Source organism: Rousettus aegyptiacus, unplaced genomic scaffold (assembly GCF_014176215.1).
Source record: "Rousettus aegyptiacus isolate mRouAeg1 unplaced genomic scaffold, mRouAeg1.p scaffold_m13_p_3, whole genome shotgun sequence".
In the NCBI taxonomy this organism is placed as follows: domain Eukaryota; kingdom Metazoa; phylum Chordata; class Mammalia; order Chiroptera; family Pteropodidae; genus Rousettus; species Rousettus aegyptiacus.
Window position 1 is genome coordinate 6,733,473 of NW_023416306.1, and position 23,831 is coordinate 6,757,303.

The 23,831-nt window shown below is 55.9% G+C and overlaps 1 protein-coding gene across 10 annotated transcripts in view; it reads right to left on the bottom strand.

Moving 5' to 3' along the window:
* The window catches only part of RALGPS1 (Ral GEF with PH domain and SH3 binding motif 1), a 240,160-nt gene that overhangs the window by 25,273 nt on the left and 191,056 nt on the right, over window positions 1-23,831 (bottom strand). For all 10 annotated transcript variants that reach the window (XM_016131698.2, XM_036218304.1, XM_016131695.2 and 7 more), the window contains 3 exons: window positions 15,576-15,713; window positions 13,005-13,098; window positions 8,587-8,654 (listed from right to left, as the gene is read on the bottom strand). In XM_016131698.2, the coding sequence (XP_015987184.1) occupies window positions 8,587-8,654; window positions 13,005-13,098; window positions 15,576-15,713 (300 nt within the window). The remainder of the gene's footprint in view (window positions 1-8,586; window positions 8,655-13,004; window positions 13,099-15,575; window positions 15,714-23,831) is intronic.

The following is a 23,831-nucleotide window of genomic DNA, read 5'->3' on the forward strand; positions in this document are numbered from 1 at the left end:
GGGCTGCAACCCGGAACACGGGCTCTGTTAGCAAGCCCGTTTGACAGGAGAGAGAGCCAGGGCTTATACATCTGCTACATGCAGGACTTGAACCCAGGGGTACAGCACTATGGGGGAGGGCGTGGGGTGGGGGGAGAGGAGCTCTACAGTTCGAAGGTCAGGCATCAGTGAAAACCTGAGGAAGCAGGAACGGTGACACATTTGAGGGGATCTGATGAGCTAGAAGCACCTCCTCCAGGAAATACGTGATGAATGAGGTCCAGCTGCTGCTCTGGAAAGCGGTGAAGGGGCCTAACGTCCGCTCTGTGCCAGCTGCGTGCCGGGTTTGTGCAGACACGTCAACGTCCTACTTCGCGGACTCCCACGCAGTTGTTACTTTGACGAGCGCCGTTTCAAAGGGATGCGCGGAGCACACCAGGTCCCACGCCGGAGGGGCGCTGGGTGGCTCTCTGAGCTAGCTGTGCATGCGGCAAGGCTCTTCTGGTAACCTCCCTGGCCTTCCCGTTCACTCCCGAGGGCCCCCTTTCCCTCCTGTCTCCGTGTGGCTCCCGGTCCTGGCTCGCATCCCACCTTCGGGCTCTCCCAAGCCTCCACGTTCACCCTCCGTCTCCTCTCCCGACTCTCCCTCCAGAACGAGGCCTGGATCTGCCCCCTCTGCTCGCTCGCTGGGGACAGCCTTGGGAGGCATGCCTGGCCTCAGACGCCCCTCAGCACAGCTGGCGGGAGGATGGGGGGGCCCCAGCAGAAGTGGCTGTGATGTCCCCAGGCCCCGTGTCAGAGCTAACGCTGCTCTGGGAGCCGTGGTCTTGGCCACGCCCATGCCTGCATTGTTGACCCACGGCCTGTGCCTGACGCTGAAGCAGAAGAATTTCCATTCAGCTGGGACCTAGGGATGGGGGTGGCCTCTCTGCCAGCGAGTGACACTCTCTCGGCTACTGCAAGGCCTCACGTTCCTGCCCCACCAAGCCTGGGGTGGCCACCACGTGACAGCACCGGGGACATGTGCCTTCTGCGACGGTCTCTGAGCTACACGGCTGGCGAAGTTGCTTCTCCCTGTCCTCCGGGCGGGGCCGGGGTGGGGGCGGCGCTGGAGAGCTGGGGCTCCGGCCCGATATGGCACGAACAGCTGGAAAAACTGACCATGTGGCTTGACTATCTCAGAGGATTGCTTTATTTTTCCTCAGCATAATTTTTCCATGAATAATCTTTAAAGCTCTTTAAGTGGCTATTCCTTTAGCAGTTTTATTGGAACATATGAGAACTGACAGTCTGTGGAGAATGAGATATCATGTTTAAAAAAAATATCTGGTTTTCATTACATTTTCTCAAGAAACCAGCATCCTGCCCAGCGGACCACTCATTGAGTGTAAGAGGAGAGCCCACAGGGCCTTCTAATCATGGGTTTGGGGTGGATGGGATTTCGGAGTGGACGGCTACAGCAAAGAACTCAGGATCCAGAGGCGGCCAGTGACTGGGACCTGCCGCTTGCAGGCTGAGTGACCTTGGGCAAGTCACCTCGCACCTCCCGGCCTGAATTCTACATCTACGGAACAGGGACGGCGACATGACCTGCTTCCCCGCGAGGAGGAAATGAGGCACGTCCCTCCCTCCTTCCTGCGGCCAACATCCCCTGTCCCCGGGCCAGCCGCTGGGCCGGGTGCTGGGCAGCCAGGCCGAATGTTTAGTCTAGTGGGGGAGAGAGACGAGCAGCCAGGTAACTACACCCAGGATGGAAACGTCTTCACAGGAAAATCGTAGTAATGAGTCCGGTGACGGCGATGACTGCACCAACGGTGTCACCACCGCGATGACAGTGGTGGTGGTGACGGTGACGGCCCACACTCTCTGAGCATTCGCAAGGGGCCAGAGACCGTGCTGAACCCTGCGCAGGGTCCTCTCCAAGCTTCGCCACGACACCGCCTTGCAAGCACTGTTAGCTCATCGCCGCCACGCGGGACCCGAGCTCACAAGGGCCGAGGGACTTCCAGGCAGGCAGCTGGGGAGCGGGGGAGCTGTGAGCAGGGCGCCTGAGAACGAGGGAGGTCAGAGGGGGCCTGGAGGGTCTGGCGTCCAGGCTCCAGCAGGGGCAGTGGCAGCAGCTCGTGCAAAGACCCCGAGACAAGAGACAGCAGAACCTGCTACAGGAGCTGCAGAGGGCCGCCTGGCCGCTGAGCTCAGGGTGGGGAATGTGTGGGTGCTGTGGTGGTGGGGGGGTTTGACGGCGCAGCCAGAGCTGCGGGGCCGTGCGAGGAGCCTCGCGTTTAGCGAGGGGCAGGCGAGCTGACTTTCAGGAGCAGCTGTAATGTGCTCGGATCTGTGACGCTCACTCTGGCTAGAGAGCACGTGCCTGTGGCCAAGTCCACGGGCTGGGAGGGAAGGCTGTGAGGGAGAGGTGCCCGGGGGCTGGGCCAGCGGGGGTGTGGCGGGAGCGGGGCTCAGTGACCCTCGGTGGAGGCTGGCGCCAGTCTCTTAGGGAGCAGGCTTGGGGGGCAGATAGGAAGTTCGGATTAGGACAGCTGTAGAGAGGCCCCTGAGTAGATGGGTGCAGTACTCAGGAGGCAGATGGCGGCTGGGGACGGATGTGTAGGACATGTCACAAAGGGGTGATTCTCCAGGGTTGTAAGCTCAGATGGAGGAACAGACGTGGGGGAAATCAGCATTTGTGGGATGAGAAGAGAAAGGCCGAAAGGAGTCTGTGTACAACCAGGGTCACCAGAACAAATGTTTGAGACCAGCATCATTCTAGGTGCATCAGGAAAGTGATCCCGGGCTTCATTTTTCCAGAGGAAGGCGTCTCAGAAGCGAGGCACCCTGCTCCTGGCCCTGGCAGCCCCTAGTCTCGACTGTCCCTTCTTCCCCCTCAGAGGTGGCCTGCTGCAGGCAGCTCACATCTTTGAGGCTGGGACACACATGCTGGTCCCCTTCCCTCTGGTCCTGGTCTCTAGGGAGGGCAAACTGGAGGCGGCTGGTCTGCCACTGGTCAGCCGCCCAGCACCACAGCATTGCCTGGACCCACTGTACTCTTCTGTCCACCCCTGCAGACCACAGCGGACAAGCCTGGAATGCTCCAGAAACGATGTCCTGTTCACCCTAAAAGTCTCTCTCGGGAGAAGAGAGAGACGCGGTGGGAAGGAACCGCTGACCTCCCGCCAGCAGCGAGGGCCTGCACTGGGCTTCCGCAGCTCCGCCCGAGCTCTTACAGAGGGCGGGGACGCCCCTCCGGACTGGAGGGGACTGGAGGCCCGTCCCCTGCTCTCGGTGGCCGGCACCTTGCCCCCACAGCGCCCGCCCTCGCGGCTCGGGAATCGTGTGTGATTTCCCGTTGACTGCCCATCACCAGCTGTGTGTCCTGGTGCCCAGCGCAGGGCTGGGTGACAGCTGCAGTGTGGCCGGGTGTGCCGCGTGGCACTCGGGGCTGCAGACGAGGCTCGTGAGGTGGGAGCTCATCCCAGCAGCACTGAGAGGCTCCGCCCGGGGCGGGGGTCGGCGTGGCGACCGGCAGCTGCTCCTGGGGGCGCTTTCCAAGCTGTGGCAGTGGGGAGACCACTCAACGGCGTCACGAGACCTGAGTTCCAGTCCAGCCCCTGCCCGGGGTGGAGCGGGGCGCTCACGCCCGTCTCCTCAGCCTTCCGCGCCTCCGGCCCCTCGCGGGACGAGGGGGAATGACCACGGCCGCGCTGGAGCGCGTCGAAGTGCCACCGCGAGCGTCTGACGCGCAGGGCGCACTCGCGCCCAAGGGGGCCCTGCCGCTCGGCTCCTTTGCTGCACCTGCTCAGTGCCCTGTTCCCAGACCGGGGACCCGGCCACCTCCGGGTGGGCCAGAGCCCCGCGGGACCCTGGGACACGGGGGCCGCTCTGCACAGAAAGTCTGTTTGTGCCGAGACCTGCGCCTGGCCAGGTTTCACGTTCACACACATTCCGTTTCTCACACGTCCTCACGGAGTCGAGACCACCCGTCCAGGGTGCTGCGGCCCGGACGCTTTCTCCCCGGAGTCGGAAGGCCCGGACGCCCAGGCCACGGGGGGCAGCGGCAGCAGGGGGACACCGCCTGCGCCGCGTGAGGAGCTGGGCCGCAGCGCGGCAGCCGAGTGGGAAAACCAGGCTTGAGGCTCGAACTCTGCTCGACCTCGATGTAAAGGCTACTAAGGCGGGACATCTCGAGAACAAAGCGGACGTGAACTTCCAGGCCGAATGGGTGGCAAGTGGCTCCCCAGCCCTCGAGCCCCTCAGCCAGGGGCCCCCAGCCCTTCCGAGGCTATGGAAGGGGGGACAGAGGAGCACGTGGAAGGCGAAGCCCCCACCCCTCACCCATACGGTGCTCTCTTCTACTCAGCCTTAGTGTGGGGGCTCCACAGACCACTTGGGGAACTTGAAACATGTTCCCAGCAGTTGGGAGGCCCGGGCGACAACTCGAGCCTTACTTGGACCTAGAGGCCAACGTGGCCACAGCCAGAGGACAGCGGTGGCCACCCAAGGGTCGGTTGTACTTGCAGGTCGGTAGGGACCAGGACGGAGGAGCAGCGAGCAGCTGGAGGTGGGCACAGACTCTGAGGGCCCGTGGAAGGGCCTGTGAGAGGGAGTGTCGGTGTTACCAACTGCCACCTGGGGTTGGCGCCACGTCCCAAGACAGCGGCACTCGCCGGTAAGACCGTCCTCTCCGGTTGCCTGTGGTTAGCAAGCCGAGGGAGGCAAAGGCACACCCCGGGAGGGAGAAGGGCCCAGCACCCCTGTACCCCACCCAAAAAGGAGTCAGCCAGGACCCCGGCTAGGCCGGAGGAAGCCATTCGTGCCAAATCAGCTTTGGAGTTCCGATTCTCACACAGAACCAGCCTTCTAAGGCCCGGGTTGGGACGATGTGTGACTCCGAGCGTCTGCAGGACAGTCGTGCACGTGCCAAGGCTGTCGCTGGGGCGGGGTGCTCACAGCACTGCAGAGACGCGAGGGCGGTGGGCGCCGAGCTCGGAGCACCCTGGCCCCCACGTGCACCCCGCTTCTTCCAGGCTCTGCCCCTCCCTCCAGGCATCAGACGGGGCAGCCGCACCTGCGGACTGAGGATATCGGCCCCTCCCTCGCAGGGAAGCCGCGAGGGACCCGAATGAGCAGGTGGGGAGTGCTGAGAACAGCGCCTGGCAGGGGACACGCTCTCCGCGCCCGTGTGCCGTGTCAGATCATCGTCATCTCGGAGCCTCGGCTCCCCCCGCCCCCCGTGAGCCAGCCGTGTCATGTCTCACGCAGGTGCACGCGCTCCCCGACACAGCTGCCGCTGAGTGGTCGGGTCGACGTCCCCTCTCCTGGGACCTGGGCAGGCCTTCGCGACCGCCTTGACCTACAGAGTGTGGCGAAAGCAAGGCTGCACGACTTGCAAGGTGGGTCATCCAGACGCCGTGAGGCAGCTTCCGCCTGCTCCTGGGACTTCCTGTCTGGGGGACGCTGCCATAGGAGCCTGACGACCCCGAGGCTGCCGCACTGTGAGGAAGCCCAGGTCACGCGGGAGGCCACACGTGCACAGGCCACACGTACTCCAGCCGATGACCGCGGCCCCCGGCCACGCATCCCGCTCAGCGTTCGAGTCCCTCCACGGAGGCCCCGGGTGCTGTGGGACAAGCCTCTGGCTGTGTCCTGTCTGGCTTCCTGACCCGCAGAGGGCACATGTGTCATGACGTGGCTGTTACACGCCGCGGGGCCCCGGGCGTTGGTCACGTGGCCACAGTCGTGGTGCGGCCGGTGAGTGGTGAGCTGTGGCCACGGCGAGGGCCCTCTGGCTCCCTGCCGGCCCCAGCCTCCCCTCCAGTGGGACGGGCCGGAGCTGCCGGGGAGGGCCACGTTCCCACATGACACTGTGCCTCCGTCACGGCCTCGGCTGGGAGGTACGTGAACGCCGGGTATTCACGCCGCCTCCCCTTTCACCGATAGGGAAACCGAGGCTCAGAGGATGAAGCCAGCGGCCCACGCTCCCACAGCGACATGCTCGGGTCTGCCGACTCCAAGGCGGGCTTTTACCCTCCAGGCGATAAAACAAGGAAGACAGAGCGGCGTGGGGGTGGGGGTGGGGGGCTGTCCTCAAGGTGTGAGGACAGAAGCCCGAGGCGCAGGCCGAGGGCCCCCGCACACTCGCTCTGCTGCCAAGGACGCAGAGGAAAGGCGTCCGCTGGCTGAGCCGCGCGGAGGCGGGTCGAACGTGGACGCGGGTCCAAGGCACACACGAACGTGACCCGCCCTCTCTGGGGGTCAACATTCTTTACGATTTTTGCTCTCCAGGAAAATATTAGTTCATTTATATAAACTAAACATCGCATACGGGGGAAAACTGAAAACGTGGCATTCCTGGCCGTTTTTCCCCCCACAGAGCAGAAGCTGAGAAGGTTTCTCAGTTTCCTTTCTCACAGTCCATCTATCTGTCGCTTGTGGAAGGGTGGGCGTGGCAGTCCCCCAGGGGTGAGGGGTGGGGACAGCTCGCGTGGGGTAACAGGGGGCGCGGCCCCGGCGCAGGCCCACTCCGACACTGACCCAGGCCTCCGAGGGACCCCAGACCAGGGCTGCCCCAAAGCCATGTCTCCCGTGTCCCAGGCAGGCAAGCTGGTTAGAGACGTGGACGCAGCTGTGAGGCGGGCCAGGCAGCTCGGCCCGGTCTCCCCTTGGCTCCTCGACACGTCCCCCCCGCCTGCCCCCCGGTGGCCTCTGCTGCCCGCCTCCCTCAGGCCTCCCTCACGAAGGTGTCCGCAACGCGTGGGCGGGTCTTCGCCTTGCGTCACAGGGTACGTGGCCCATGGCAAGCGCCTGGCTCCCAGCAGGCCCTTGGCTTACAAGCCTTGAGTGAAGGAAAGAATGAACGCATGCTGGGGCCTCTCGCTGGCAGGTGTGGGGGTGTCTGACTGTGGGAAGGAGGGCCCAGAGTGGAAGCCTGACCCCCTCCCACAGAGGAGGGGCTGAGGGAGGCTGCGTTCCTCCCATTCCTGGGGCTGCCAGGGGCACATTCCTGTCCCCAGTCGGCTCGGTCTCCTGCCACGCAGCCCGGTCTCACTGCCAGAGCAGGGCAGGCGTCCCCGGAGCTGCCCCGGTGGGCCCCGGCGGCAGCGGCACCTGTTTCTGTCAGCCGAGGTTGCAGGTGGGAAGCCGGGACACCCGAGGGACACCTAAAGCCTTCCAGTCACTGCCGGTGCCGGGTCGTCGAAGAAAACCTAACCTCCTGCGTCCAAGGCCGCCGCCAGCGGTCCGCTCCCTGAGAACCGCTGAGGCGGTGCGTCTCTGGGAGGCCGCGCGGTCGGCGGCCGGCCACTCCCCAGCTGCCTTCGAGAACCAGGTGCCCACAGCGCCCGGTGGGGAACTCAGAGGCTGGGGCCGAGGGGATGAGGGCCGGCGACCGTGCAGATTTACCCGGCGCCCCTGCGGGCCGGGCGCTGAGAACCCCACGCCAGGTCCTCGCCCCGGGGGCTCCCGTCTGATGGCGAAGGCGGGCCTGGGGCAGACAGAGGGAGGTGTGACTGGGACGGACACACGGCTGCGAGAGGGTGGCACACAGGGTCAGCCCACGCTCTGCCACAGGCCAGCTAGTGAATGTTCTGGGCTTTGCCGGCGGAAGGGTCCTTGTCCCTCTACCCTGCCACTGGGGAGTGGACTGCCACCGGCGAGAGGTCAGCAGAGGGGTGGTGCGCCGCGGCCCCGGGGGTGGTGGATCTGGCCCACAGCTCGCCAAGGCCAGGCGGGACAGGGCCCGGCCTGGAGCGGGGGAAGGGCGGGAACGAACGCTTCCTCGAGGCAGAGACATGACGTCATGTTCAAACTAGAGGGTGATTCGCCAACAGGGGCAGGATCGTCGTGGTGACAGTGATGACATCGTCCTGATAACGGGGTCGCACCCCACGAGCGTTGCACGTGTCGGGCTTGGCGCTCAGGGTTTCACACACGCGGTCTCGGCCAGTCCCCACGACGATCCCGTGAGGGCGGCGTCGGTGTGCCCCTCCCCCGACCCCCTCCCCCGGCCCGGCCCGGCCTGCACCGGGAGCCGGCCGGGGCGCAGTGGGACTATGAGGCGCCTGCACTGCGTGCGGGGTGGCGGGGCGCCCTGCAGGCGGGAGCTCGCCCAGCAGGCGAGCGCCAGCACCACCTCCACGCTGTGGACGAGGCCACTCGAGATCAGAGGGGTCAAGTGACGAAGCTGGGGAACAGCACAGCTCAGGGTGACTTCGAAGCCTGGGCCCTGCACCGCGAGGGGACGCTGTGTGTGCCCCTCGTACCCCTCCGGGGCGTGTCGACCGAGCCTGGACAGCGGGCCTGATGAGAAGATCCTGGGGTTTTCCCTATCTGCCCTGTGCATGCTCCCGACTTGGGGTTCTGATCTTGCCTCCCCTGGGGCTTTTGGGTCTCAGGCTCTTCCAGGGAGTCCCGGCCCAGAGGTATCCCCCAGGGGCCCGAGCGATGGGGAGCCTTGGAAGGTTGGTGTGAGAGGGCTGTGCGCAGGGATATCTCAGTTGGCCAACCTGCAAACTGAACTGTACCCCTTGGGCTCCACGGTCAAGGCCAACGCTGGAAGCCATGTTTGGGCCATTAGCAGCTTGGGCCCCCCTCGATACGGTGTGGCTACCATACCTGCAAGGTCTTCCTTGGAAGAGACTAGTCTCGGAGAGCTGCTTCCTGGTTCAATTCTGAGTGACAGTCTGAAAACAAAGATTTTCACAAGATCAGAGGGGCTACGGTGTATGGGGGGTGGGGGTGGGGCTGAGCATATGTATGTTTATAACTGGGAAACCGGATTGCTGCTAAAGACGATGACGGCCACAGACCCAGGAATACTTCGAGGTCTGCTCCAGGTCCCGGCCACTTCTGAGTCCCCAAGGGACTTCCATGACCAAGAAATCACGGTTAGGCGTTATACAGTGCAGAAGAGTAAGCATCTTTGGCTGGGCGCCAACGTGTACATGCTCCAGACAACCCTACGAGATAGGCGCACATAGTACCCCGTCTTACAGATGAGAAGACTGGGCAGTAGGGAGCTCAAGTAACTCCCCGAATCCACAGGGCGCCGGGTGGCGGAGCGGGAGATCACACCCCGCACTGTCTGACCCCAACGCCAGGTTTTTAATCACCACGCAGCACTTCCTCGCAGGCGCCCCCGGCGAGCCCGGAGGCGGAAGACACATGATGATGATGACTGACACCTCATTATTATTATTATTATTATTTAAAAGCATCAATTAAGAACTTCTGGGTAAAAGTGACAGAGCGAAGCCAGATGCCAGACTCTCCCTCTCCCAACAAAACCGACAAACGATTACGAAAGTTTGGGCGTAAACAAAGGCACCAGCTGCTTCTCGGCAAGCGGAGGGGGTGAACTGAAGCCATGAACTTCAGACGGAGAACTGTAAGGGACACGGCCTGGCTCCTGCCCCGCCCTCCGAGGCTTCTCGGCAGGTCTGCGTGGGCTTCCTTACCTGTCCCCCTTCCGAGTGGCCCCAGATGCTGGGCAGAGACGGATGGGATGGGTAGAGAGCATGGTGGATACTCTGATGGAAATGAAGCCTCTACTGAAGGGGGTACCCCTTTCTGGAACGGGGCAAGGGATGAAGGAAACCCTGACAAGGGTCTTTTAATAGAGGCCCCGTGTCGAGAGCAGACCGCTCGCTCCCCGCCTGTGCTCCCCCAGGGGACAGAAGGGGGGAAGACGAAGACCCCCCGGGACCTCACAGCACATGGCCGACTAATCCAGACGAAGCCTCTCCAATGGGAGTGAGAGGAACAGGATGGCACGGCCACCTAGCGAGCACCCTCTCAGAGGAAAAGGAGGCGGAGAGGAAGGCGGCGAGTTGTGCGGCCCGGGGGCCGCCCCCCAGGAGTGCCAGGACACCCCCGCACGTGCTCTGAGCGGGAAGCCCTCGTGCAGAACACGGCTGAATAAAACGGGATCCGAAAATAGATAACACGCGGGAGTGAGATGAAAAGGGAGACGGGGGGCCCAGGGAACAAATCCAGGACCGAATGAAAACCTAAGTAGAAACAGACCGCCCCGGTGACCGTAGGTGACAGAGACAAAGATCGCGGCCATCCGAAAGAAGCTAATGGATGCGGAAGGCAGAGAGCGTCCAACACGCGGCGGATTCCTGGAATCGCTGAGAGGGAAAAGCTAAGCAACGGCCCAGAGGAAGGCGTCAGATACAGACCCACGGGAGACGAAGCGAGCACGCCACGTTCCAGGGAGGTCCGCTCGGAGGCGTCCCCTTGCTAAGCTCTGGAACCTCACCCACCAGGCAGACAGAACGAGACACTTTTACAAGAGGAAAAAAATCCGGACCGGCCTGCGGCTTCTCCGCAGCGACACGCGAGGCCAGAGGCCGTGCGGCAGGGTCCCGGGGGGAGAGGCGCCAAGGGGCTGGCCCTGCAAGTCGGCTGCGGACACTTTCGCGAGAGAGAACAGCGGCACGCGGGACCCATGGCGGCCTGCTTCCCGACCGGGTCCCGCTAAACGGGGACCGACTCACAGGACGGACCCTGGGGATAAAGACGCTGCGGAGGAACAACAGGCGGTGAGAACGGAATCCGCCGGAACACACCGAACAGTTGGAATCCTGATTCCTGGACACGATGTGCAGGTTACAGACTCGGACTCCGCAGTGCTGGTGTAACTCACAGGTGTAACTCACAAAAAACTGTGAGACGGAGAGGTGGGGGCGAGGGAAGGGGGGGGGCACCGATGTTCCCATCTTTCCCCACCCGGTTCATGATGGCGATCTGGTGAAAGCAGAACTTGAGGACTCGAGCCTCTTAATGGTTTCCTGACCTCTTTTATTAATCTTAGAAGGCTCTCTGAGGAAATAACATCTCTCGTGGTGGAGAACTATTTATTTGAGGAGCGAGCAGCAACTCCTCCAATTTTATTTCAGCTCCGTTTTTTCCCCCTCTGGTTAAAGTAATATAAAATTAAAGTTAATGCTTTCAGTTAAAAGTAGTAAGTGTGTGGCATGATTCCGTTTTAATAGATCTATCCTTGCATCTAGCCTTCTCTGTGTGTATCTATGCATTTTCTGCGCATAGAAAAATGTCCCAAGTTATGTCCACGTAATGCTAATGGTCATGCTTTCCAGGTGGTGGGAATTTGGGTATTTTTTTTCTTAAGTAAAACAGACGATAAAGACTGAGAAAAACAAAGCGCTGGGTGGGCCCCTTGGCACAGGAGTGTTTCCCAAGCGTGTGGGGGCTGGGCGTCAGGAACGCAGCGTCATGGAGGTAACGGCCGAGCAGCTGTGTCCAGGGCTGGGCAGCGAGTCTCCAGCTGGGCCGTGGCGTGTGGGTTCCCCCAGAATCATGGGCTCTGAAGGCCTCTGCCATGCAGAGCCAGGGACGGGAGCCTCTCCCTGGGAAGGGACCCCCTGAATGGTCCAGGCCCCAGGGGCGACAAGGCAGGCTTCCCCACTGGATCTGCCCACTCGGACCACAACAAAGGGCCTTTGAGAAGTCCTGCGGACGGTTGTTTAGCAAAAGTGCTCGATGTCCTTCAGGGGGAAGGAGCACTTACTCACAATCTGCAGCTTGTCCAAGGATTATCTCATGGTCAGAAGTATTTATAGACAGTTTTTCTCCTTAAGGGATATTCGTGTTAATGAAAAACTACTGTCTCTTTAATTGTACTCCTGGCGCACGAATGGAAAATGTTATCCCAGAACCTAACTGGGAATAATTTCACACGCTGGGGTACTTTTTGTAGGAATAGTGAATGCTTCGTCAGTAAAATGAGCTCGATTTGTGGCAAATGTCATTTGAATGATGATCCCTGGCCTTTGTCTATTGTTGTTACTATTACGTAATAGATCGAAATTCCACATCGCCTATTTTAACAAAATATTATACGATAGTGACAGAAGACGTGATGGGTATGTCCCCAGAATTATAACCAATCGTTAGAACCAACTCGGGGGCTTTGAAAAAAATACATGTTTCCCACCCCAGACGTCTGGATGGCTAGGAGGCTTCCCAGGTGACTGGGTCACGGCCAGGGCCGAGACCCACACGGCTGCAGACAGGGGCGGCAGGTGTGGGGCTGTCTGAGCAGCCATTCCCAAGGCCTGCGGAGTGAATCGCAGGTCACCTGGGGGGTGGCGGGCTCTACAGTTTTCAGTAACTTAGATGGAGACCAAGTCATCAAGCTGACCACATTTTCAGATGAAAAACTGGAAAAGATTAAAAAGATCATATATATGTTGGGTAATAGGACTCAAAAGAATCATGGTACAGCAGACAAGCAGTAAGATGAGATTTAAGGGAATACGCGTAAAATTGACAATTGAGGGGTAAATGCAATTACAAGGGGGTTGAGAAATGTCTTGATAATATCAGGTCATATGAAAATGTACTGAGGCTCTTGGTTGATCTCAAGTTCAGAATCAGCCAAGAGGCTGTCCCATCAATGTGGCAAAAGAATTGATATGAAAAATCCTGTGTCTCCCTCTAAACACATAGAAATGCCGAATGAATTCCCAGGTGCTGCAAAGGAAGAGAGAACAGGAAGCCAGAGCAGGGTGACTGACTGGAAGATGAGGCCTCAGCCGGCGCCGGGGCCAAGCGTCCCGCAGGATGCTGGGACCACAAAGAGCCGCCTCAGGCCACGAAACGGGCTCGTGGAGGAACTGTTTGCCGGCCCGGGAATACAGCTGGAAAGTGGCCCTTCTGCTCAGCACTGGGAGTCACCCCGAGAACCCGGAGCACCGAGCCCGCACCACGCACAGCTGTGGGGTTCACGTTATGCATGCAGTCTGGGAGGGTCAGGCTGGGGAGTTCGCAGAACACCTTGCTCAGACCCACAGAGCCCGTGGGCCTGGGGCGGAGGCGGGTGGAAGCGGGCGGCGGGGGTGGGACACACAGTCGCCATCACTGCAGGCCCTGTGGGGTCAGAGGTCATGTGACAGGCACGCGCCTCTGTGGGCTGGGGCGCGGCTGCCGCCGCCATGGCCTCCTGTCAGCCCCGTGGGTAGCGACCTGCCTGTCCCCACGAGGGCCAGGAGAGGGCGGGCACTCACTTGTAGTTGTCGTCTTCCACGAACTTCTGGAGCTCCTCGATGTAGCGCACGGACTTCAGGTACTTCTGCACGTGGGGCAGGGTCGTGAGGTGATCTGCAAAAGGCAGACAAACCCGGAGGCTTCAGTCCCTCTGCATCTCTGGGCCCGGAACGAGACGTGTAGGGATCACCGATTTTGGCGCTAGATGCTCCCTGGGTATTGGGACATATGTTCGGCATTCCAACAGTTGCTAATGGTCCCTTGAGCCAGGCCCTGTGCTGGGCACTGGACACAGAGGGGTCATCAGGCCTGGGTTCTGCCCTTGAGGAGTGCCCTCGAGATGGCCGGGCCATGGACATGATGCCCTGAGGCCACCATAGTTCTTTGGCCGGGAAAAGATGGGTCTCTGGGGGAAAGTTGGCCTCCAGAACAGACCAGAGCCAGGTGTCTGCTCCCTAAAACAGGTTTCCACTAGGACAACTGGGTAAGCCCCCCACGCCTGACCATTGAGTGACAAGAATGGAAGAAGGGATGAGCAGCAGCCCCCACCCAGCCTGGTGTGGGGGCCCAGGCAGACCCCGGCACAGCGGGCCGGAGCTGCTGCATCCTGGGAAGAACCTAGAGGCTGGAGCATCTTCTGTGCCGGGCTCCATGCCCAGGCATCTCCGGGCGTCGCCTGCTTTGACTTTCATACCTGTCTCCTTTGGGAGGTTTAACATGCCCACGTCACGGAGGAAAAAGCTGTGGCAGCTTGTGAAGCCCGCGTCCCTGAGGAGTGACAGAGTCGGCTTTGGACTCCAGGTCCCCCGCGGCCTCCGCCACGCTGGACTCTTTCTCTCTTTCCTGGAGTGACTGACGTCAGCTGCGATCCGCAGACCTTCATGGTCACTGCACTCCTGAGGGTGCCAGGGACTCTGCCCGTCCCCGTGGCTGAGACAGACCACGCTAAGGGAAGAGGCATGGGCAGTGGAGGTGGCTGTGGAGAGCGTGGAAGGGCTCTCGGGCTCCGGGGAGGGGCACCCGGCTCCGCCCCTTGACCGGGAAGTTCGAGATGCGGAACAGGCAGCTCTGCTTCTCTAGGGCCTTCGTGTTCTCGTCTCTGAAACAGGGAAATGACGCCCGCTCTCCGAAGCTGATGACGGGAAGATGCAGGCGAAGGTGACCGCGGGTAGAGCACTTGCTGAGCTCTCAGGAGATGCCGGGGCGTGGGAAGGGCCCTGCACGCGTCATGCTCACTGACCAGAAAACCTCGCACTCAGCGGAGAAAGTGAAGCTGAGTCAGTCTGGCCCCAAAGCTGTGTCTGTAATTGCCCTGCCGGCCAGCAGGATGACAGGGGTCGACGTACTTGTCGGAGGAAAGGGTCCCGGCAGGCGAGGACGGCACTGGGGACACAGTCCCTCCCTGCTCCTCTGGCCGGGAGGAGAGCTGACCCGGAAGTTCCGACCTCACCCCACCCGGGTGCGGGTGGGGTGGCCTGTGAGCGGGCCTTTTGCTTCAGTGAGGCTGCCCTGCAGGAAGCCCACCCTGGCTTCCGAGGGGCCTCCCCCCATGGAGGCAGCTGCTGCTGCTTCGCTCGCGCCGCGTCCGGCAGGTCCACGCACACTCCGCGTCGGGCAGGCAGGGTCGGTTCCTCTCTCGGCCCCCTTCGCCACTTCCAGACGTTTACGCCTCCAGCTTTCGTGAGAACCCTGCTCCGCGGAGGCACGCTCCCCAACTCTGGCACCCATTCTGCTCTTCACCGCTGACGTCTCCCAACGGGCCCCGGTCTCTCACGCCCATTCTGGAGGACCTGGGCGCCTGGCCCACAGCTGAGCCCCACACCCCCAAGTTCACCGCCATCTTCAGTGAAGTTAATGCCCAAAGGGACGGCCGGTCCAGCATTCCGCCTTCCCAGTGCCCTGACCTCATCCCCAACAGCTGTCTCCTCCGACCATCTCAGACGCCCACCATCACGGTCACACTTTGGGTCTGGTCACGTGTGGCAGCGCCTGGCTGGCTTTCTACCATGTCATTTCCCTTTTCCTTCAGGCCCACCGCGAGATCACGTTTCCTAGCCTTCCTCGGCGGACGTGACGTGTGCCACGTGCAAGTCTGGCCCATAAAACCCACTCTTACACGACTCTCTCTTTCTGCATCTGCCAGCTGGATGTAGAGTTCAGGGGCGGACTCCGAGGCCAGGGGACACGGCAGAGCCACAAGACGGAGGAGCCTGGGTCCCGGAATCTGCCTGGAGGAGCACTGCCAGGACCTGCCCACAAAGCACTTTGTGAATGAATTCACGAACGGATGGCCTGGGAGCCAGGCACACCTGGGCTCTGCCACTCCCTGGACGTGTGATCTTAGACAAGCGACTAACCTGTGTTCAGCCGCCGTTCCTTATCGGCGACGCGAAGGTGGTTAACATCTAGTCTGCACGCTCTCTGAAGATCAAATGCGTGCCAAGGATCTAGCACGTTTGATGCTTGAGATAGTAAAATGAAGAGTGATGTGGGGACTACCTGGTTTCTAGAGCTTTCTCACTGATAAAATGTGCTGGACCCAAATTTCGGTGATGGAAGATTTCGCAACTCTGACAATCAGGGGTACTAACCGTAGCTGCAGGAAACTTGTAAATCAGCAATTATTCGGAGAATATTGTTCATCTGATTGGATCTTTGTTCGTTTTCCATGATGCTGCCTGAGGCAGGATATGCAGAATCGATGTAGATCAAATCCAGAAGATAGATCCCTAAAAGTAAAGAGGATATTTAACCAGGGTAGGCACTCGCCATCAACCACACGGAACGAGACGGAACAGAGCTGCTCCGCCACAAGGTATAAAGGCGACTTATCTGGGAATCCAAGATACCATTGCGACTTCAGTTCCAATCCTGACTACTAATTTTTCACGGAGATCACTCAACTATAAATCAAACATCTGAGCGATAACCGAAACTGAACACTGGCAAGATTTTCGCGTTTCTGGTTCATATATTCTTCAGCGACAAGGTTTTTTTTTTTTTTTTCCTATAACCCAACTGGAAAATAACAGGACCAAAAAAGGGATGAATGAATACTTGTGTTTTTCACCAACCGATGAAGTGTAATAGGTTTAAGCTGTCATATCCAGCAGAACACCATTTGGATTGAATTCAGTTTTTTGTTTATTCACTTAGCTGTGTGTCTATTTGTCTATCTCTCCGTATACACACACACATGTGCACACAAATCATAAATTAACTTAGGGACAAAAGAAGAAATAAAAAAAAAAAAGCAACAGTTTTTAATAGAAAAAACTAAAGCTAGACAGAGAATTCTCCTGAGAGTGCTTAATAAGAAAACAACATGTGATATGAAAACATTGCTACGGCAGCCCAGCACTGAGCCTCAGCATGGTCTCATGGAGGCCCCCTGGGGGAATTCGGGGCAAGCCACCTGGCCAGGGATGTGCCACGTGCCCTCTACGAGGGCCGGCCATGTCACATATGCACTGCCTGGCTTGCTGCTGGACGATGGGTGGCACGTCCTTGCAGCCGCTGCCCGCGATACTGGTGGGGTTCGGCAGGAGTGGTGACGTAAAGCAGATTGCAAGGCAGGAACCATCAAACGAGGCAAAGAGGAAAGATTGATATTAATGAAAAGCACAGCTGATGTGAGATCAAAGATCACAAATTTCTATACACAGCAACATTGCCTCCAAATATACAAATCAAAGCTTCCAGAAATGAAAAGTGCATTCGGCCAAGCCATAACCATAGAGGGAGGCTTTGGTATGTCTCTTCTAGAATGTGTGTGTGTGTGTGTGCGTGTGTGCGCGCGCGCACGCACGCATATGTGCACGCATGTACCTGCAAAACATTCACATATACACAGATATGTGAATATGTGTGCATATATAAACACACTATTTGAGTAACAAAATTAACAAACTTGGTGTCTGTTAATTAAGTGAAAATATTATTCTTTATGAAATGCTTACAAAAATTGATTATACACTAGACTGTAAAGAAAAGCTCAGTAAGTTTCAGAATGTAAATGTCATATTAGCCACACTCTTTGACCTTACATTACATCTAGGATTTAACAATACAGAAAAAAGTCCAACCATTTCAAAACACACACACGTGGATACACATACAAGCAACTTCCAGGTCAAAGGTAAAACCAAAAAATTTAAAATAAAAAGTCTATGCAAAGACAGTAACAATAAGACCACTCCATGTCAAAATGTATGAGATCAGGCTAAAGCGGTAATCAGAGGAAAATGTATAGCTTTAAAAGTATACTGTTAAACTACTAAGAATTATTACAAATGTAATTAACCGGGTATTTAATACAACAGCTGTGGGGTTTTTGCATGGATGGACAAGCACCGCGCTGACTTAGGCATTCACGATGTTATTTGTCCTTGCAACAAGCCATGCTCCAGAGGAGGAACAGGAAGTGTAGAAGGCGTGTGCAAGCAGCTCCACGTCACAGAGCTGCCAAGTGATGGCGACGGGGGTCGAACTCAAGCCTGCCTCTCCAGAGAACTTGCTGCCGCCATCGCACCAGACCGCTGCTGCTGCTGGATGCCATGAGTCACTCATCTGCTTTTAAAATAGCTACACATTGTCACAGGAAACCATTAAATCACAGAAACATATGCTAGTACTTCTCAAAGGAGCCGCTTCCACTTCCGTTCTTTCTAGCGGCGTCGTGTTTCCAAAATTTCAATCATTAGAAATAATTTCCCCTGGGTAGAAGCTCCAAGCTTGGTAGGTCGAAACCCACAGGTTTATTCTTTCTCCAGAGTTTGTTTTTCCTCTCGCCTCTTAAAAATGCAACTCGGTTACCTCCCCAAGGTTCCAGCAGTGGACATCCCAGTACGGCTTCGACCGCAACGGAAAGGACCCACGGGCACTGAGATGCGAACCTGGTGCAGATTTGAACCCAGCGGCCCCTGAGTGGCAGGCTGAATGCTCGGCCCAGGAGCAGGATGAGGGGCGAGGAGAGGCCTCGTGGTTCCTGAGTGTTTCCCACGAGACTCCAACACCTGTGTGCTCCCTAGGACCAGAGAGGACAACCCAGTGACCTGGCGAGACCTTGATCCTCAGCAGCTCCTGGGCAGAACCGTCATATATGTGGCCTTTCACTCCCACAACAAAAAACTCCAAAAGCAGCAAATCTTTCCACAGTTAATACTGTACAAATCCAGGGAAATCGTTTCGGTATTATTAGCCCATAACTGGAAATCTTTAAAAGCCGAAACTGCAATGATATCATAAAAACAGCCACCTCCCACTCGTACTGTGCCAATGCTATGCTAAGCCACACGCAGAGAACTCACCACCATGGCAATTATATGCTAATTTGTCTCACCCATGCATTTAATGTCTGATTTCCCCATCGGACGTCAAGCCCCTCCACGTAGGAAGTGTGTCTCTCTCCACAAGCTCAGTCCCCAGTGGCTGGGACGGAGCACACAGGTGCCGCTTGGTGATAATCAGTTGGCGGAATAAAAGCATGAACTTTTCGAAAACCTATTTTATATAATCCATACGATCACTTCAGGAAGCACATTATTCCTCTCATTTTGTAGCTGAAGGAAAAGGGACACCGAGAGTCAGGTGATGATAACGATAATAAAACTGAGCACCTACTATGTGCCGGGTGCTATGCTAAGAGCTTTGCCCAGGTTACTGACTCATGACCACACTGCTCTTGTCAGGGAGGTGTCATCCTTGTTTTACAGAGAAGGAACTGAAGCCGAGAGAGTCGCTTATTTGAGGCCACGCAGCTGGGAGATGACAGAGGCAGGATCTGAACACAGGTCCGTCCAGGCTGCTGTACTGTTAGCCCTTCTGCTGCCCCAGCCAGCCCTCTGGTGCCTGGCAGCAGGTGCGGCAAGATGAACGGACCCAGAAGCATCCGGGCTAGGATTCTCCCTGCCTGCTTTCTCCTTTGGGATCAACGCTCTCCAAAAGTCTCGCCATCCCTTGATACGTCTTCCACCTCCTCCCACGGCCTCCCTGGCACCCGTCAGGGCACATCTGTCCAGGTCCCATCCTCGGCGGGCCCACCCAGGCCTGGGGGCCCCGCCAACTCTGCCACGTGACAGGCAGCTGTGGCGAGAGGGGGAGAGTGTGGGGCTCGGGGCCAGGAGACTTGGCACCCTGGCTCTGCCACTTACCATCTGGGTGGCCTCGGGCAGGCTTTTCCACCTCCCAGGGCCTCAGTTTCCTTGACTGTGATTGAGGGTAATGACGGTGGTCGTGAGGAGTCTCCTGGCCCAGGGCCTGGACCACTGAGATGCCCAAGAAGCTAAGCTGACCCTGAGCCTGGCTCCACGGCAAGGCCCCACGTGGAGCAGCCCCTGGGAGGGACGCGTTGGCTGGGTTTGCCATAACCATGGATGGCGCCCAGATGCCGACCACGTGGTGGCCACCCACCTCTGACAGGCCACTGCTGGGAGCTTCCATCTGGGTTGGGACGGCACAGCTGGGACATCTCAGCTCCTTTCCTATTCATATGGAGTTACTGCAGCAGACGACACTGTGTTATTGGCCTTGTTAAGATGGACAGTAATTGGCCCAGCTGCTGGCCCTGGCTGCCATGGGGCCGCGCACTGCCAGGGCCCAGGGTTAGACCGGGAAGTCCAGATGCGTTGGAGGAGACAACCATAACAGTAACAGCCACTTGCTGCGACAGACAAGCTGGCCTTGCTTGCGTCACGGCATCTAGGTACCCCTACTTCCCCATTCCACAGATCAGGAGATGGAAGCTTAGGGAGGAAAAGTGACTGGTCCAAGATCACACCGCTTGCAAGTGGGGGAGTCAGGATCTGCGTTCAGGCCTGTCTGACTCCAAAGGTTTGGGATGGACTGCAATGCCGAGCACTGAGGGCTGGGAGCCATTGGCTGGCACAGGGACGAGGGTCCCAGCCACGGAGCCGGGGTGTGGGGACCCCTGCTGTGGCCTGCTGTCCCCAGTGCTGCCGCTGGCAGCCTGCGCGCTGGCCCTCCTCTGAGATGGACAGCTGCCCGGCCGAGCTTCTGCTCTGCTCCCTCCTTCCGTGCCCCACACAGGGCCTGGTGTCACCGCTGCGGCTGCAGCAGAGGTGCCAACCAGCCCCCCGTGGTGGGACAGAGCGCCCGCCCCAGGGCCGGGAGCGAGAAGCCCTCAGCCCCGCTCTGCTGTGCACGCCCTCCGCTCTGGGCTGGTCTCGGCCCCAGGGGCGTGTGGCCAAACCCTCTTCCCGACAGTGAATCCAGGCCCCCCACCGGGGTCTGTCCACAAGACACCCCGGCCCGAGGAGGGAGTGCCAGGCTGACAAAGGAGGTGCTCTCCTGAACAGACACCTTCTCATCAGCTGAGGGACAGCGTGCTGCACGGAGCGGCGTCCGCCTGCAGCCGGGCGCTCCCAGGGCCAAAGCCCGGGCTGGCACCGGGCTCCGCCGCAAGCCCCGAAGCTCACTGCTCTCTTGTTTCTCCCGGGGCCGCCCATCCCACTTCCATCCCGAGTCTGGTTTTGGTTTTACTCACACAGCTATCTATTTAATAAGGAAAATTCTGCTGTGTTGAGGGGAAAAAACCCTCCGCGGCATGCAAAGATGCCACATTTCCATCTTATGCTTTCCATTCTCTCTCTCTCTCTTTTAAAGCTGGAGATGAAAGACTTTTTTCCATGTTCTCCTGCTCTGCCTTGAAAAAGATCACTTTCAAATTTCAGAAATGGGGCGTGCTGGCACCCAGAACTATACTTGTGTGGTTTGATCACATAAACTGTCCTGATAAATTCCAAATGAAATAACAGAGCAGCAGCTCGTCATTTTTTTTTTCTTTTTTTTAGAGAGCACGAAGCAATTCTATCTACTGCAGGAGGAAGTCGCAGCATGCGGCTCAGGCCCCCTGTCAAGATGCAGAGGGCTGAGGTATTAATTAGTGCCTGCTAATTAATATAAATCATGCAAAACATGGACTGCAGGAAGAAAAAAAATCCTCATTTAAAGAATATTCCTTATATGAAAATGTGCTGGACGGTTACTGACACAGAGACAGATGTTTCCCGGGTCTGCAGAGAGGCGGCAGGCCTGGACAGTCACATGTCAGGTGGTCAGGGCCCATGTTTCTTGGAAGAGCACATGGCCTCATTTATTGCATGCTGTGGAGGCTCATGAATCACAAAGGCATGTGGGCAAAGTCCCGCAGTCTGGCCAGAACCCGGGGACCAGGGGACTCAGATCTCCTCATGGCTCCCCAAGGTAAAATGAGGACATAACCACAGATCCCCTCATGCCATGGGGATTACCTGGCAATCTACAGCTGCAATGGGGTAACCTACAGTTTGAAGATATTCTCCTAGAGAGCTTTGGGGGCCAGAGAGCACATGCTTGTACTCTGAGCGTCAGTAAGAAAAGGCATGAGGGGCCGGCATTAATCCGATTACTATTATTTGGGTAGTTTTGTGCTAAGTAAATGACATGTACTATCTCATTTAGTCCTTCGACAACTCTGCTGACAATAGAGAACTGGCACTTCCGTCTGCCTGACATCCACTCCCAATTCTTTTGGAAACGGCCCTCGCTTTTCCTTTGGGAGAAATTGTACCTCCCGCCCTCATAATCCATGTGGTTTTGGTGGGTCTAGAGCAGTTCCACTTCCTTCTCTGCCCCAGGGGATGAAAACGAATTTTTTAAAATGAACCACTTGGGAAAGAAAAATACACCCCAAATAATTCAGAGATGAAAGGAGAAATTAAAATTAAAATAACAAAATGTCTACATATAGGACATAGTCAAAGTCACATGTAACTACTCTGGGTAACAATCCATAGCTTCAGATGTTTATATTAATACTTAAGAAAGATAAAAACGAAATTAACTCAGTGTTCATTATAGAGAACTAGAAAAACAATAAAACAAAGTAAAAGAAAGTAGGAGAAAACAATTGAAAATATCAAAGCAGAAACAAATTTTAAAAAAACAAGTTGGTCCTTTGAAAAAGTCAATGAAGTAGTAACTCTATGATGGACAAAAAAAGGAAAAAAACACAGATGTCCAGTGTTAGGGATGAGAGGGAGAATACGGAGGAGGTGTCGAAATGGTGGAATGTATAATTTTTACACCAACATGTTTGAGAATCTAGATGAAATGGGTGGTTATTAGGGAAATAAATCTATCTTCCCAAACTTGCCTCAAGGGGAGGCAAAAAACCTTCGAGTTACCGATAAAGATAAAAATATTAATAAATAAAGATGCTCTAATTAAAAAGTACAATATACAAATAGTTTTATGGACATCATCCATAAACCTTAAGAGAAAAACCAGTGCTATTTAAACTGCCCCAGAGAAAAGAAAAAGTCAGAAACATCTGCAGTTCTTTTTATGACTCTAGCATAACCATTATACCTAAACCTGGCAGAAATGGCATAAAAAAAAGAGACCAATCTCATTAATAAAAATCCGCAGGTCCCAAAAAAATTAGTAAATAAAACTCATCAGTGTTTTAAAATAATATTAGCAAGCTGAACCAGTAGTATATTAAAGATTAATAAAGCAAATAGGTTTATTACAGGAGTATAATGATATTTCAACAAATGATCTTGAGAGATGCTGAAAAGTCATTAATAATTTTAATACCCGACACTGACAAAGTGCTGAGCCAGGGACAGATTTCCTAATATGATAAAAGATGCATGTTAGAAAAGTTAGAACACTGTTCTTAGTGTGAAATCCGATTCTTACGAACAAGAATTCCTGCTATGCTGCTAATATCGGACACTATTCTGGATGCACAAGGCAATGAGACAAGACGAGGCCAAGAAATGTGTTGCAAATATCACAGATGTACACAATATAGATAGAATTAGTTAGATCAGTTATATAATTAGAATTCGTTATTATATTAGTTATATAATTAGATAATCTAAGATAGCCAACTGAAAAACTAACAGCACTAAATAACAAAGTTCAAAGTGTGTGTGTGTGTGTGTGTGTATAAATCAATAGCATTCTTCTGTATCAGCAATCATCAGCTAGAAAATGGGAAAAAAAGAGGACATGTACAGTAAAAACAAAATTATTAAAACCCTGGGAGTAAACTTAAAGAGGAATGTGTAAGATCTATATGAATAAAACTTATTTAATAGAAAAATTATATAACATTTATTAAAATTAAATATGCACATCTCCTGGGCTCATTAATTCTTCTTTGAAGACTCTACCGCAATAAGGCACAAGTCATATAAATATGAACCTTGTCTCTATAATGCCCTGTATTTTAGTTGTCACAATGAGAATGTAACATTGGTAGTTAAGATAAAAATAAAGTAAAAAAATTATAAGGATGTGGAAGAATACATAAATAAATGAGGAAATAGGTGGGAAGACTCAACATCATAAGCGTGTCCATTATTGCCTAATATATGAATTTCATGAGATTCTAAAATTGATTCTGAAATTCATCTGGAATGAGAACAGAACATTCCTGAAAAGAAAAATCACAGACAGGGTTTGTCCTAATTCATATATAAAATTCATATAATTGATTTCAGAGTTCGCCTAGATGAGTAAATGCACGAAAATGGAACATTTTTGAAAAGAAGAGCCAAGAGAGGGACCGGCTGCAGAATGCGCTATGAAGCTGTGGTCATCGAGCAGCGTGGCACTGCTTCAGAGTTAGGCAAACGACCAACGACATGAAGCCGGGAGCCTCGCAGCACGTCCGAGGGTACGGAAACTTAGTGACAGACAGAGGGACATTTTAAGTCGACAGGGGAGGAGCGGGTCCTCCGATGGATGGTATCGGGACAGACGGTTATCCATTTAGGAAAACGTAAAGCTGGACGTCTACTTCGGTCCTTACAATGGAATAAACTCCGGATGAA